The 16,465-nt window shown below is 34.0% G+C and overlaps 2 protein-coding genes across 2 annotated transcripts; one reads left to right on the top strand and one right to left on the bottom strand.

Moving 5' to 3' along the window:
• Positions 1-1,206: 1,206 nt before the first annotated feature.
• Positions 1,207-6,410, bottom strand: LOC105112267 (mitochondrial tRNA-specific 2-thiouridylase 1). The gene is made up of 10 exons (XM_011007900.1): positions 5,979-6,410; positions 5,813-5,887; positions 5,363-5,416; positions 5,012-5,090; positions 4,785-4,912; positions 4,014-4,097; positions 3,131-3,214; positions 2,522-2,673; positions 2,107-2,257; positions 1,207-1,902 (listed from the first exon to the last, which is right to left on the bottom strand). The coding sequence occupies exons 1-10, from the start codon at positions 6,342-6,344 to the stop codon at positions 1,537-1,539; spliced, it is 1,539 nt and encodes a 512-aa protein (XP_011006202.1). The 5' UTR covers positions 6,345-6,410; the 3' UTR covers positions 1,207-1,536.
• A 93-nt stretch (positions 6,411-6,503) lies between these two features.
• LOC105112265 (nucleolar GTP-binding protein 1-like) lies at positions 6,504-9,554 on the top strand. The gene is made up of 3 exons (XM_011007899.1): positions 6,504-6,602; positions 6,844-8,901; positions 9,273-9,554. Exon 2 carries the CDS (start codon positions 6,862-6,864, stop codon positions 8,890-8,892), a length of 2,031 nt encoding a protein of 676 aa, XP_011006201.1. The 5' UTR covers positions 6,504-6,602; positions 6,844-6,861; the 3' UTR covers positions 8,893-8,901; positions 9,273-9,554.
• Positions 9,555-16,465: the final 6,911 nt, after the last annotated feature.

The following is a 16,465-nucleotide window of genomic DNA, read 5'->3' as shown; positions in this document are numbered from 1 at the left end:
AAGTAGATTGATATTTAAAAAATATTTTATTTAGTTTAATTTGAGGGTGTTTTGGTTAATTTAAAAATATTTTCAAATCATAAATGAATTTATTAAGATACTCAAATATTTTTTAGAATTTTTTTATTATATAAAATGAGATTTCAGATTTTAAATTCTTGGAACCCAACTTTATATGCATCTCTGGTGGTGGTGATATATATATATAGCGGATGACTTATTATCCAATGTAAAATAAAAAGAAAAAGAAGGGTAGATTGTCTGGGTTTCTTTGTAGTGGGCTAGCTGTACTAGCCACCAGTCAAGCCCTGGTTACTATCCCTTTTTTATAGCCATTTAGTTATAGTGTTTTTTTTAACCTTTTTCTTAATTTTTAAGTAAAATTAATTATAAATATTATTTCATCAAATGCAATTCTCTCTCTCTCTCTCTCTTCAAATAAGACTATAGCATTTTGTGTTTCAGTAATATTAGCAATCATTTGGTTAATTATTATATATGAGCCTAATATGTAAAAACAAAAAATTGAGTTCATGAATATTTAATGAAAATAAGATTTTTATTTTTTATTAAGATTAATTATTTTTTTCCTTAATTGCATACATAATACCAAAATTCTCAATATTTTTTAATTAAAACTTTCTTTTCATATCATGATAATTCTTTTTTATTTTTTTAAATTTCATTAAAAAAATGGATTAATATAAAAAAAACATGGTTTAGATTAAAGAGATGCATTCCCCCCTACTTATTTTAAATTATTATTTTTTTTTCAAAAAAATAATTTAAATTGCCTTTACTTTTAAATAAAAAAACATGCTACTAATAAAAAAAATCAGTAAAAAAATGCATGTATTAGAAAAGAATAATTAATTTTTTTATTACTAATTTAAATCATAATTTTTTAAAGAAATATCTATTTTAAGTGTAAAAAGAACTAAATAATAATAGATGTTGAAAACGACCTGCGAATGGAGGCATGTGAAAGTGAAACAAGGTTGGATTTCATGGATTATTGGACTCATTTTTTAGGTCTGTCAGTTTTGATTGAAGGAAAAGGCCTACCTTCCCTTATTTAAATTTTGGATATATATTTCTAAATTTTACAAATCCCAGAAGCATTTTATGATATAAAAATTTGAGCAAATTTCGTTTTTGTTAGCTAATTGCTCAGGTGGTAGGGATGCATGCTCCGTCCATGTCACAGCAAGAATTTGACCTCCAACATTTGTATACTTTTTAAGCCGATTATTTTCATGAAACCACAGGTATATCATCAAGGAATGTTCTTCTAATTATACACAGCCCAACCGGTTATAAATGCCGGTTGGCTCTAGTCTCTAGGTAACTACAGCATGCCCTATGATCCAGAGGGTTGAATGGGAGACCAATGTGCTAAAACCTACACTTCCATGCACGAACTATTCCTCACGATTTGAAGACTGTAATATCTGCAACCAGCTCTGCTTCAATTTTTTGCAACCAACTTGCTGGGAATCCAGATATTGCTTCTCATTGAAATATATCCGACTTGTTTTAACTTGTGATGGCAACCCGTGGTTCAGCCAATCCTTTATCAGGTCCTATGCCATCCTTCTGAACAGATTCCTGGTCGGAAGTCTCTGGTTTTACCTTTATCTTAACTGGTTTCCCAAGCTTTGATTTATCTTCTAGTCTAGCTAATTCAAGAGCCTTCTGACATACAGGAAAACCTTTATCATCCCAGGACTCCAAAATCACACCAGAACCTATGCAAGTTCTTCCCTGGTAGAAAGCTGTAAACTGCCCTGCTGCTAGACCTTGATCATCTTCACACAAGTGGACAACCACAACCTCTTCAGGACTATCTTCACCAAGTTCTATCTTTACACTGCAATCATAAAATGTGGGGCCATGTCTGACCTGAAAAGTTTCAAAGAGAGTTGAACTTCAAGATATTAGCAATTGACCGCAACGTACACTAATAGGTAAGGCATAAATGACTCAAATGTTGGATAAATAGGACTACATGGTTGCCAACCAAATAAAAAGGTAAACATTCATGGAGGGAAATGTGCAATATTGGTTATCAAATAATGAATTATGTAGAACATAATTCTTCTATACCTTACACTGAAACTGACTGGTCATATCAGGTGGAGACCCGCTAAGCCATTTCAAGGAGCCAACACGGAATGAGCGCCTTCTTTTGTCTAATGAGAAATAATTTCTTGACACAAACACTACATTATTTTTAACATCCTTCTCAACAACATACCTGCATAAGGTGCACCACACAGAAAAGCCTTCAGCAAACAAAGTGGGCGAAGAAGAGCCCAACATAAGATAAACCATGGCTTTATAATTCAAAAACAAGATTGGAGAAAACACTAGAGGAGAAATATGGCATCTTTAAGTGCACAAAGTTCACAGTGGTAGAAAGAATTTTGGCAAACCATCACATTATATCCTATGAAAAGCATAATATGAATGTTGCCATGGCTATAGATAAGCTATAGATCAACAATTTGGCAAAGCATACCAGGGTCCCCCAGGAAGGCGTAAGCCTTGACGTTGACCAATTGTGTAGAACCAAAATCCCCGATGAATGCCAAGGAAATCTCCTGTCTCAGCTTCCAAAATCACACCTTCACTCTCTCCAATATGTCTCACAACAAATTCGCTAAATTTTATCTACAAAAAGAAGAGTTCTAAGATAATGCAATCTCAAGTCACTATTAAGACCAGGTTCAACTTTTTAAAGACTAAGCATGTTTCAAATTTGAAATGGCCACTAAAAATAGAATAACAGCAAATAAAGAAAGTTTAGAACCGGTCAAGGCTAATATCAGAAAGTTCTGAAAAATGAAGTTCAATGAAGGATATTTCTTTTGTCATCCATCCAAATCAACAAGGCATTACAAGCTTATAAGGGACAAAGTTTTATGCAAACTAAACTTAGCTATACATTAGCTAGAGTTAATAGGCATCAATTTGCTTGCTTTTCATTAATGGGTCTGGTTTCCAAAATAAAATGCATTGCTATCAACAGCACATTTGTTGAGCAGATATAGCACATAAAACATCACATCTTAAAAATGTTTCCTGTACCATGCAAGGAATGTGGCAAAAAACTGCCATTAGGAAGTACCTTTCCAAGGAAGCATATTCCTTGTGAATCCTTTCTGTCTTTGTTAGGCAAATCAAATTTTGAGGCAAGATTGCGAACTTCTTCCTGCAACAATGGAGACAGAAATATTCATTTTTTAGAAATAAAGGAAGAAATAAAAATTTTTTTTTGGAAGACTTCTGCAATCATAAGAAATAGAGCCATGCAACGAATTACAACTGTAGCATGATATACTGTAATATACTTTCAAAATGAAGAACATAAAAAATTAAAAATAAATAAATAGATGGAAACTTCAGTTCCAAGAAGACTTTCCAAGAAAATATCAGCTTTAAATTACCAGAACTTCATGTTCTCATGTTACACAACTCATTTAAAATGACATAGTCAAGTCAACAAGTCATTTGAACACTTGCATCTATCAATTTACTATTATAGTGTATGATGGAGCCATGTTGAGCTAACTTATTGTTGGCATACACTGCAATACTTCTTTATCTCACCTACGTTATCAAATCAAATGCACAAACTAAAAAAAAAAAGGTAGAAAAACTAAAAGATCCATGGGCTATAAAAAAATACAACTCTTTAAAAAATCTTGGGATGATTATAATACTCTTATATTTTCTCTTTAATATCCATCCCTACTGTCCCCACCATTTATTATTTTGCTAATGAGAAATATGTTACTTTTAAAAGTCCTGTGTGAATTCTCCACATCACATCAATCTAACACAATTTTTTTAAAACTTAAACAGAGAATGATAATAAGTATTCCAATACCCCCATGTGCTGAGAAACTAAATAATAGTCTTCTAATTGATGAGTTAATGATATAAATGCATGGAAGACTATCAAACTCATATTATAAGTAAAAATATGGCAGCTCATATAAACAACTCACCTTTGGAATACACCCAAGTGGAAAAATAAGACGTTTAAGCTGAGCTTGTGCCAAATGTGAGAGAAAATACGTTTGATCCTTGAGCTGTAGATCATACTTATTAACATTAACAACACACAATAGACAAATGCTTCAAGTAATCTGTTAGGCACCAATCCTCATGATAGAAATAACACAAAAACATCATACAGGCATAAATGTAATTTGAATATGGGCAGTTAAATTTATCAGAGTTTCAGGATATAGTTTATGGAACAAATATGATAAGTAGAATTTTTATCTATCAAATGACATTGAAGATCTAAGTGATCTCTCAAACTGATTCCCCAGTTTTACTCTTGGTGAGAGATAATGCAGAACTTTTGGGGAAGAAAATCAGTGATTTCTGTGCACATATTGCAAGGAAAAAAAATGCTGAAAATAACTGTCTTCTTTTCTTATGTGGGCAACTAAAAACTCTTCACAGTACCTAGATTCACACATTACAAATTCTAATATGACTTTAAACCATCTAATGAGAAAAATTCACATAATGGATTCGAAGAAACTACTAAAATATGATTGTAAATTTAAAACCCCATTTACCACAAGGCTTCCACCTTAAAGCATCAACAATGTCGTGATTGTGTTGATGAAAGAATGTATCAGGCATCTTAGAAAATGAAACACAATTAACCAATTACAGTTTTAAGACAATACTCAAAAGACTGATAATAAAGCAAAAGAGACAAGAAAAGCAAAAGATCAGAAGATATGTTCTCACTTAATTACCTTGTCCTTTGAGAGTTCTAAAACAGATGGCTTATTTATTTGATTTGAAACTGGATGAATGACACGGGCATAATGCCCTGAAGCAACATAATCAAATTCCATGTTGTTGATGGCATCAATGAATGCACCTGAAATTTTTGTATTTCAAAGAAAAAGTTACGCACAAAGATAGTCTGAATCAACTAATCAAAGGATAAATTCACGTGTTCAAGCTCAGCTAGAGGTACCAAACTTAATTCTTGTATTGCAAAGAACATCAGGATTGGGAGTGCGGCCACATCGATACTCTTCAATAATATATGACACCTGGAAAATTAACCATCAATTTTCATTACTTCACTGACCATAAAAATGTCTTCACAGCTTCATCCAGATTCTCCAACAAGAAGACTGACCAGAAAAAGCAGATTTTCCACTATACAACAAATAGAGCAAATAAAATAACAGAGTTTCCTTTTCTTCATTTTTAGGGGGAATTGTATCTAACAAAAAAGCTCTCTGATCAACTATACAGAAATAACCAAGTGAGAAAGCAAAAAAATAAACGAAGGAAATGTTCTTGTAGTGGAATCACATACCACATTACTCCAATATTCGTCAGTCAAATGGACAACTTCTAATGGGACACCAACCTGAAAGCCAATGCCATCAAGCTTCAGTTAAACAATCTCTCGCTCTCTCTCTATCTCTCCTGTACAAGCTTATAGATTATAAACCAAGCAAAGAACTTCTCCTACCTAAAAAGTAAGAAAGAAAAATCCTTTCATCGAAATCTTCCATTTCAGAAGCATAATTTTTATGCCAATTTTGTAACTCATAAGAGCAAAGAAAAGGTTGAATTCCAAACAATGAAATGAAACCGCTAAAACAGAATATATGTAAAACATCATCTCAAACTTGGCCAAACGAAAAGAATTTGATCAAAGCTTGGCTTTCGAGAAGGCAAAAGAAGAAACCTACTTTCTTAAATGCAGCTGTACATATTAAAAGCTAGATGTAAAAAAAATGAATAAAAGAAAGTGATTAACCTGATCACAGACACCTTTTGCAAACTTCAAATCCTCTTCCCATGGACATTCTGACCAAAAGTTGTTAAAATCTTCCTGCAAAACACCAACTCCGAATTAAGACTAATTTCAGACAAAGTTTCAAACTTCGGAGCAAAAGAAAATTGAAAGAAAGAAAATGGGTTACTTGGAACCAAATTTTGAGGTAGAAAGCAGTGCAGTGGTGCCCAGCAGCATGCAAAAGCCGAAGGGCAACGCTACTGTCAACGCCGCCGCTGAGGAGGACAGCAACTCTCAGAGGCTTATCTTTGTCAGCCATACAGCAGGATAAATAATAAGGGTCAACAGAGATGGCATTCTTGCCACTTTCGAAGAGGGTTGTTGGTTTTGGATTGAAAGAATGAGATACCAAAGACGATTGAAAAGGTGCCGTAGAGAAGGAGGAGAGAGAAAAGAAGGGTTTGGGGGTTATTAAAGGAGAAAGGAGGATAGGTTTCGGAGAGAAGAGAGACGGGCGGAGAAGCGGTGTCAGCGCTCCCAGTCTCAGCAACATTGCGGTGACAGGAAGCGACAATCTGAGGTTTTTCTGTTACCCCATGAGATAAGGAGGCAAGGGGTGAAAGGTGGACTACGTGTCTCCTAACGTGCAACCAATATTTTTAAATGAACGACATGTCGTTTCGAAGACAAAACCCTTGCTACATAAGCCGCCTCTTTATTAGTTATAATTTCCTTCCTTTCTCTCTTAAACCCTAGAGAGAGGGCCTCCTGCTTGCGGCGCCCTTCTTCTTTCTCATTTGCTCTCAACAAGGTGAGTGAGAGCTTCTCCTCTTCTCAAACTTTCAATTATTTCTGCTATTGCTAGATTCTTTATCTTCTGCGACTGTATTCTTGCTATGTTGTTATCACCTATTTTTTCCAGTTTTTCAATTTTTTTATGTTTTCAGTTCCTTCAATGGATAGGATTTTTTTCTTAATTAGTATATATATGTTTTTCATCAAGAAAATTGCTAGCGATACCATTTATTTGAATATGTATGTCTGTTTTACAGTGTAGAAAGAGTATAAAGATGGTGCAGTATAATTTTAAGAAGATTACTGTGGTCCCTAATGGGAAGGATTTTGTTGATATCATCCTTTCTCGGACCCAAAGGCAAACACCAACAGTGGTCCATAAGGGTTATGCTATTTCTCGGCTTCGGCAGTTTTATATGCGGAAGGTGAAGTATACTCAGCAGAATTTTCATGAGAAGCTTTCAACAATCGTTGACGAGTTCCCTCGTCTTGATGACATCCATCCGTTTTATGGTGACCTTCTTCATGTGCTGTACAATAAGGATCATTACAAGCTGGCCCTTGGTCAGATTAATACTGCCAGGAATCTTATTAGCAAGATTGCTAAGGATTATGTCAAGTTGTTAAAGTATGGTGATTCGTTGTATCGATGCAAGTCTCTGAAGGTTGCTGCTCTTGGGCGAATGTGCACTGTTATGAAGAGGATTGGCCCAAGTTTAGCTTACTTGGAGCAAATTAGACAGCATATGGCAAGGCTACCTTCAATTGATCCAAATACCCGGACAATCTTGATTTGTGGGTATCCTAATGTTGGGAAGAGCTCTTTCATCAACAAGATCACCAGGGCAGATGTGGATGTGCAACCTTATGCATTCACTACCAAGTCATTGTTTGTAGGCCACACAGATTACAAGTATCTGAGGTACCAAGTGATTGATACACCAGGGATTTTGGATCGGCCTTTTGAGGATCGTAACATTATTGAGATGTGCAGCATCACGGCTCTGGCACATCTTCGAGCGGCTGTGTTATTCTTCTTGGACGTCTCTGGGTCATGTGGATATAGCATTTCTCAACAGGCTGCTTTATTTCATAGCATTAAGTCTTTGTTTATGAATAAACCATTGACCATTGTGTGCAACAAGACCGATTTGCAACCACTTGAAGGGATTTCTGAGGAAGACATGAAGTTGGTCATGGAGATGAAATCAGAAGCTATGAAGACACTGGTTGCTCAAGGAGGTGAAGCTACCAATGATGATGATGTGCTTTTGACTATGAGTACCTTGACCGAGGAGGGGGTGATTGCTGTGAAGAATGCTGCTTGCGAGAGATTGCTGAATCAGCGAGTGGAAATGAAGATGAAATCCAAAAAAATTAATGACTGCTTAAATCGGTTCCATGTAGCAATGCCAAAGCCACGTGATCAAAAGGAAAGGCCACCTTGTATACCTCAAGCAGTTTTGGAAGCTAAAGCTAAGGAGGCAGCAGAGAAGGAGAAAAGAAAAACAGAGAAGGATTTGGAAGATGAAAATGGTGGTGCTGGTGTATACTCTGCCAGTTTGAAGAAGAATTACATCTTAGCCAATGATGAATGGAAAGAAGATGTACTCCCGGAGATTCTTGATGGCCACAATGTGTATGACTTCATTGATCCTGATATTTTGCAAAGGCTCGAGGAGTTGGAACAAGAAGAAGGTATCCGACAGGCAGAAGAAGGAGATGAAGATTTTGAGATGGATGGTGAAGAATTAACTCCTGAAGAGAAAGAAGCCTTGGCTGAGATCAGGAAAAAGAAAAGCTTGCTCATTCAAGAGCATAGAATGAAGAAAAGCACTGCAGAGAGCCGGCCTACTGTACCTAGAAAATTTGACAAGGACAGAAAGTTCACAACAGAAAGAATGGGCAGGCAGCTGTCAGCTATGGGAGTGGATCCTTCTAAAGCAATTAATCGTCTTCGTGAGAGGTCACTCTCTAGGAGGGGCCGCAAAAGAGAGAGGTCAACTGACAGGGGACACGATGATGGTGATGCTATGGATATGGATGTGGACCAGCCAAATAAGAAGCTGCGTTTGAGATCCACATCTCGGTCTAGGTCAAGGTCACGGCCTCCAAATGAGGTTGTTCCAGGAGAGGGCTTCAAGGACTCGGTTCAAAAAAGCAAGGCTCTTAAACTTTTCAAGAAATCTGCTAAAAAGAGGAACAAGGATGCTAGACGTGGAGAAGCAGATAGAGTGATTCCTACACTCAAACCAAAGCACTTGTTCTCTGGGAAACGTTCCATTGGAAAAACACAGAGGCGTTAAATATTTAAGGTAATATTGCATGTGTTGCTTTGGAGTGTTTCCCCGATTAACTCCCTTCCCCTTCTTAAATGTATTGATAGTACTGTGTTGAGGTCTTTTTATGCGAATGGAATCTCTAGATCAGACCTTTATATGATTCAAATTAAGACATAATAGAAGGTTTTCAAGAGGGAACCCCCCTCAAAAAAATAAAAAATTAAAAGAAATAAACAGGGCATTAATTTTACTAGTCTCAGTCAAAGTTATGTTGTTATCTTCCCCGCCTTCATTGTATTTTAAAATTTTCCATGCCATATTCATAACATGTTCTTCTAGCAATCTTGGTGAAAAGAGCACAACTAAAAAAATTAATTCTGGTGATGTGCTTTTTGTTCTTGCAGGGATTGTTGGTATAAACTGCAACAGATTATACTGAATCATGGGATGCACATCCATGCTTGCTGTTTAGGCAATTTTGAGAGAGATTTAGTTACATGTTTGATGCTAGGTTCTGCACCTTCCTGGATAATGTATTTTTGTTGATTGCTTTTCTAAATTTTGCATATTTGAAATTTATTTGGGTGAATCTAAGTTTGGCTGCATGTTCTTTCCATAAAATATTTGTGCTCATGAATTTTTGGTATCTCATGTTTTCAATTGATAATCCCTTTGTTCTACTTGTTTCATGCGGTCTGCCCCTCACTCCGTTTTTTATGCCATCTATTGATAATTTGATACTCTTATCAGTCACTGTTCTGTTTCAGTTTCTTGGCATTGCTGTTTTTCAATTGTTTTATGTCGTTTCTTAGCATATCCTATGTAAACTTTGGTCTTTGAGTTTAAAGATCTTTGCTGTTTTTAGTTTCTCGGTGATTTTGGGGGATGGTTTTTTTTATTGAGCCATCAAGAGGTAAAACTTGCTGAATTTGGTGGTGGTGACAAAAGAACATGAAGGATTATTTCTGGGTTATCCATGGACTTCGACTGGGGTAGGGCTAGCTTTGAGGGTTAATAGGTGTGTTCTTCCTGCTGGCTCAATAACTGTCGCCGCTGCCAGCTTCTTCAGTTTCACTGCTTGCTGGTTCTTTTTTTGTACTCCTACGCGCTTAAAGTAAAGATCCATTTTCAAATTAGAGGTGTTTTCTTGGTTTCTCCGTAGTGATTAGGATTGAAGCATATCACTTTGAGTTTGAAGATTTTAGACCCTTTCTTGTGCTTGGATGAAATTGTTTCATCTAGGACTTGGATTAATTGGGTTGTTTATGCATTAGCCATGTTAGATATGTTGGATGAATGTCGATAGAAGTGTCTCCACAGCTCATAGAGGGTGTTAATCTTGCCTATTTTACGTAAACAATTGCTTCTATTGTATATGCTTTACAATCGACATCGGAGTTCAAGGAAATAAGAATTTTTTTGACTTTGATCATTAACAAGAAACTGCTAATTCACATCCCTGCATTCAGTAAACATGTATCCAAAACATTGTTTAGAAATTGATTGACAACCTCAATCCAGCAGCAGCCTGCCGTGTTCTTCAGCTCCACTCTTCTCATTTCATTACATATTTTAGTAGCATGACTAGATAAATGGCCAGTGATATGTTGAGATATTTTGCTGACAAATTAATTTTCTGTCAATATTAAAAAAGATATTCATGTGTTAATGTTTTAAAATGAGCAAGAAAAATCTAAGATTTTAATAACTGAAAAAGATCTTACATGTTATTATGTGTGTTATTACGTGGTATCATGCTGATGAATGGAGCATAAAATAATTAAGGGGAAAAATTTAGAAATCATAAGGTAAATATCAAATCTAAAACATTAAACATGATTAAAAAAATTGAACTTTTAAAGTTTTTCAATGTGTGTTTGTTTACATTAAAAAAATTCAGATATAAATTGAAAATTTTATGTATGTATTTAACTAAACAAATCAATAACTATTATGTAAAGAAATAAAAAAAAATCATCAACAACAAATAAAGACAAAATTAAAAATACTAAAAGACAAATGTAGATCAAGATATTAATATCATAATATATAGGTAATTTATCCTGTTATATCTAATAAATTTATTAATCAAAATAAACTTGTAATAGAAAACGATATACAATAAAATTTATTGAATACAATAAAAGAAAAAAAATATTGTGCAAAGCTACATATATTTTATAAAAAAATAAATATTTTTAAAAAAGGAATTTAATCTATATATTTTTAAAAAATCACAAATAAATTATACCAATATTTTTAAAATTTAAACATACTCAATATCATTAAAAAAATAATCACAAATTAAAAAAGGATAAATAAGTGAAAAAATCACACATAAAGGGTATTAATTAAAACATGAATAAAAAATTATTTTAAAAATACATAGAAGATAATGCATTAATTAAAAAAATTAAAAAAAAAATTAGGCCAGACACCGTTGAGCCTACAAAGCTAAGCCGAGCACCTGGCTCATCAAGTAATGACTTGTGTGCACCAAGACTTGTAGTCCAGCGGTCCTGGTAGAGTTTCTCTACTTATGCACGCCTGTCACCCCCGCGGTGCCTTACCTGCCTACTGGGCTTGCAGGATGTTCAGTAGGTCTAGAGATTAGTCGTGGTGCACGTAAGCTGGCTCAAACACCCCCGATTATAAAAAAAAAAGTGCCTTACCTGCCTACTGGGCTTGCAGGATTTTCAGTAGGTCTAAAGATTAGTCGTGATGCACGTAAACTGGCTCAAACACCCTCGATTATAAAAAAAAAAAAGAAAAGTTATGACTTGTGTGGGGGCTTGTTAGGCTAAACCAAACGCATGAACCTAATTTTTTTAAAAAAGTTAATAGGATGGATGACATGTTGTCTGCCTATTCATTTTAAAAAACAAATGTGTTGTCTACATCAATTGACGACGTGTTGTTTGGGAATCCCTAAAATCTAGTCTTTATGGTGGCCGAAAAAATGAACTCCTAGATTTTTTTATAAACAAATCCATTTTAAAATTAATTTTTTACCCAAAACAACTAGAAAACACTTTAGAAACCTTGTTAAACTGATCCATGACCTTTCAAAAACGCCAAAAATCAACACAAAATCCAAAATCAACTTGAAACCCAAAATCTTCCTATACTCGAATATGTTTTTCTTTTTTTGATACTTTCAAGGTATAAAAAAGCCTCATCTCAACTCCTATTATCTTATGAAACCATTTGATATAAAAATTAACTATTTTGGTGGCTATAATCAACATCATTGATCATCTTTTCTCTCTATTTTGGAATCTAGTGATTTCTCTCTCTCCTCCAACCAAAAAGAAATGAAAAATAAGGAAACAATGTTTAATTTTTGTTAATGAAGCTTTTGTTTAGGTTTTTGTTAAAGTTTTAATTGCATATTTATTTCAAGAAAAGCTTCATTAACAAAAACCTAAAGCTTTATTTTATGTTAAAACTTATTAAAATAAACAAACAAGACCTCATGGCCAACATGAGGCTTGTAATGATTGTTAGGCCTATAACTACTTAGACTTGGCATGATACAAAGCCGATGGGTGATAGTGTAGTTGAACCTGAAGGTATTAAGTTTGGTAGCTCGTCAGACCTATGTATACTTAGGCTTAACACACAGCTGAATTCAAGAATGTTGGGTTTGATAGGTTGTTACATCCATTTGTATTTGAGCTTAGCATGTACGTGAACCTAAAGATATTGGAATTGACAATTTGCTACAACCATGTCTATTTAGGCTCAACATATAGTTAAACCTAAAAAGGTCGGGTCTGATAGCTTGCCACATGTATGTCTACTTCGGCTCGACACGTAGTTGAACTTAAGAAGGTTGAGTTTGACAGCTCGTCATACTTACATATATTTGAGCTCAATGCGTAACTAAACCTACGGATATTGGGTCTGACAGCTCGACAAACCCATATCTATTTAGACCCAGTGCATAGTTAAAATCAAGGACATTGGTTCTAACAACTTGCCATACTCAAAAGTACTTAAACTCAGCATGCAGCTAAACCCAATGACGTTGGGCTCAATGCGTAACTAAACCTACGGATATTGAGTCTGACAGCTTGACAAACCCATATCTATTTAGACCCAGTGAATAGTTAAAATCAAGGACATTGATTCTAACAACTTGCCATACTTAAAAGTACTTAAACTCAGCATACAGCTAAACCCAATGACGTGGGATCTGATAGCTTGCTAGATCTATGCCTACTTAGGCTTAGTGTTGAGTTGATCTCAAAGATGTTGGGCTTGAAAGCAAAGTAGCCATACTATTTAAACCTTGTAATTTTGAAATTCTATTTATATTTAGTTATCACCCTATCTTTAACCTTTTTAGATTTGGTTTTAGGTTAGAAGTTAAAATTAAAGGGACCAATTAACTAATATTTAAAAACTACGAAGAATTAAAATGAGCTTTTATAACATATTTTAAATCTGTCATCTATTCTACTTGTTTTTTTTTACTTTAGTTTTAAATCTTTCAATTTTAAAGTTTCTTTCTAAAATAATATGCAATTAGGATTTAATTTTTATAACAAATTTTAAATCTGCCATCTATTTTACTTGTTTTTTTTCACTTCAGTTCTAAATCTTTTAATTTTAACATTCCTTTCTAAAATAATATACAATTAGGAGTTAATTTGAACTAAAAAGAAGTTAAATTGTATAAAATACAAATTAAAAAATAAAATTTAAAATTAAAAAAATACTACTCAACTCCACTATTTTTTTTAGATTAACATGGGTGTCCGGGCCAGCTTGCGCGTACCACGACTAATCCCACGGGTCCTGAAGTTAACGACCATGTAAGCCTCCAGTGGCCATCATATGAGCAACCAAGGACTCAAACTTGAGACCACAGAGGGAGCAAACCTCTTAGTCCCAAGTCTTTACCACTTGGCCATCACCTAGATGGTTTGCTTAACTCCACTATTATTATAGGAGGAGGTGAACAATAGCACCAAAAACTGATCTCATTGTATAATAATAATAGTCCCATCAGAACTAGCATTGGAATTTGATAGCCACGCAAAACTACAAGTTCCTCTGCTCATAACAAAGTGCTGCCTATTTATTTCAAAGAGTCTCTTTACCATGGGTCTTTCGAGCATTAAGCAGAGCACCCCATTGACCCCAACATGTTTGATAAAAGCCACTGCTCCCTCTAGAGCCCACAATCCTACCTCTAAGCATGTTGATCTGATCAATTTGATCGTGAGCTTTGATCCACTTTCCCTGCATGGCTACATGCGGATCATAAGCCAGCAAATGTTAACGAACTAGAATGCGGCCCTTGCTTTTGCAGTAGTCTGATCTCAGTGCATTAATTTCACCTTTTGCTGCCTTCTCATCATGTTACGTACTCTTGTAAAAGCAAGGGCTGTCTATTCTTTGTCAATCCATGATTGATATAAAAGGATTGCTTTGATTTTAATAAAAATATGAACAATCACGAATCCGGGCAACACAAACGCTCACATCAAAAGAAGGAAATCCATAAAATTGTGCATCACTACAACTTCCGTTACTGAGTATAATTTGTGTCAAATGCTTCGTGATACGTAGGCTACAAGGCACGCTTTATATGTAGTGGATTGGAGAAGGTTACTTGAGAAAATGCTGCCAAGAAAGTGACTCATAAATTTTTGAATATTTGGGCGTCTCATCATACTTCTGAGGTGAAAGAAGACGCTTTAAATCTTTTTTCCTTTCTCCTTTTCTTTTAAAAGAGTATATACTGACCTTTTTAGCTTGCTATATTATCCTTTTCCCTTTGTATATGGTGAGATTATGACGCATGATGTACCTGCGAGAGGAAGCTTACTGTGGAATGCCCACTTTTGGTGTCCATTGTGCAGTTTCCAAGCTGCCCTTAAGTTAGGCTTATACATTGGATCAGCCCTATAAGTCAACCTTCAGTTCGTGATCTAACATTTTTTTTCTTTTTTCCAGTTAATTTGCAGGAAATGTTGCTGTCTGTTGACTGACGCTGAGAGCAATGGAAGTCAAGAATTAGGTGATGACTATAGGTTTGCAAGAAATTTCATGGTGGAACCTTGCGCGATTAACTTGAGTGAGTTCCTCCAAATCATGTGTCAAGATTTCTTGATTTTCCTTTTGAATCAGAATCAAAGATTCAAATCGTCGCCCAGCCTTAACCAATCATAGCACTTGTATGTATATAACCATACTCTCACTGTTTGGGCAAACTATTGTCCCAGATTCATAAGATAAGGGCACCACCCGGCCCCGTATGATTTATTGAGCTAGCTTTCAGGTGCAGAAAAATGCTCCTGCTTGGCTTTCCTGTCGACACAACCTTGTGATATGCTTTTAAACCTTTGCAAGTTTTTCCTTTTTCAGCTTGCTTTCTACCAGGAACTTCAACTAATGCCAAAACCACCTCCAGCTTTTCCTTCTAAGAACAAAAATTGAGGCATACTTACCTCTATTTTATTCTGGTGCCCCTCACGATGGAAAGAAAGGGTAGTACATTGAGATTTGGGCTTCATTCCAATTATTTTTTTGATGTTTGTTATTGTCATATAAAATAAATAAATAAATATTTTTTAGTGTTTGGTTATATCATAAAAAAAATAAATTAAAATATAACTTATTAATATTTTTTTTAAATTTATTAAAATAATAAGGAGTAACTCTTATAATTTAAAAGGTTAAATGAAAATAAAATTAAAAAAAATCTAATTTTATAAATTATCTCAAATAAAATATATAACAATCAAACTAATAAAGATCAAATCTAACAGAAAAAAATTGAAAGATGATGAAATTAAAATAATTATAATTATAATTTTATAAATTATTTCAAATAAAATAAGTAACAATTAAAAGAATGAGGATCAAATTAATTTGATAGATAAAAAATTTTAATTAAAAAAATAATAAGAGAAAAGAAAATAACAATCATAAAAATAAAGACCAAAGTTAATATAAAAATCAAATTAAATCAAATTTTAAGAGGTGAAATTGAAAAAAAAAAGATTCAAAACAAAACATATAGCAATCAAAAGTTTGAGGATCAAATTTATTATAATCAGAAAATAATATGATATTTCTAAATTTTTCACAACTTCTGGAAAGTGTTTTCACCTAAAATAAAAGAAAAATATTTTTTTAAAAACCAAGCTAAATTTTTTTTATTGGAAAATATTTTTCATTGATTAATTTTTTTAATATCAAATAAATACAAGAAAATTTAGAAAATAATTTTTAAAAAACCACATTCTACTACAAAAAAAAAAACCTTAGCTCAAAGCAACAAAAACATGAGATTTTTTTGGTTTGAAATTTAGTAGTTACAGTAATCGGTTGGTATACCTTTCTAAATTGCGAAGTCATCAACTCTTCTTTTTAATGCAAAAATAGTGTTTTCTACCAACACTGTGATTAATATTTGACAATGACCTAATATTCTGTATTAAGAAATTGAGCACTTCCACTTTCTTCTTGATGGAAAAATTACAGAAGGCACTTATTTGTTGGAGGTGATTTCATGTGAGCCGTTCTAGAGTTATCTTTCATGATTAACATTTACCTAAGTTTTGCTATATATATTTATACT

The sequence above is a fragment of the Populus euphratica genome, unplaced genomic scaffold (assembly GCF_000495115.2).
Source record: "Populus euphratica unplaced genomic scaffold, PopEup_1.0 scaffold518.1, whole genome shotgun sequence".
NCBI lineage: Eukaryota > Viridiplantae > Streptophyta > Magnoliopsida > Malpighiales > Salicaceae > Populus > Populus euphratica.
Note: the sequence above shows the minus strand (reverse complement) of the source record. Positions and strands in the feature narration are given on the sequence as shown.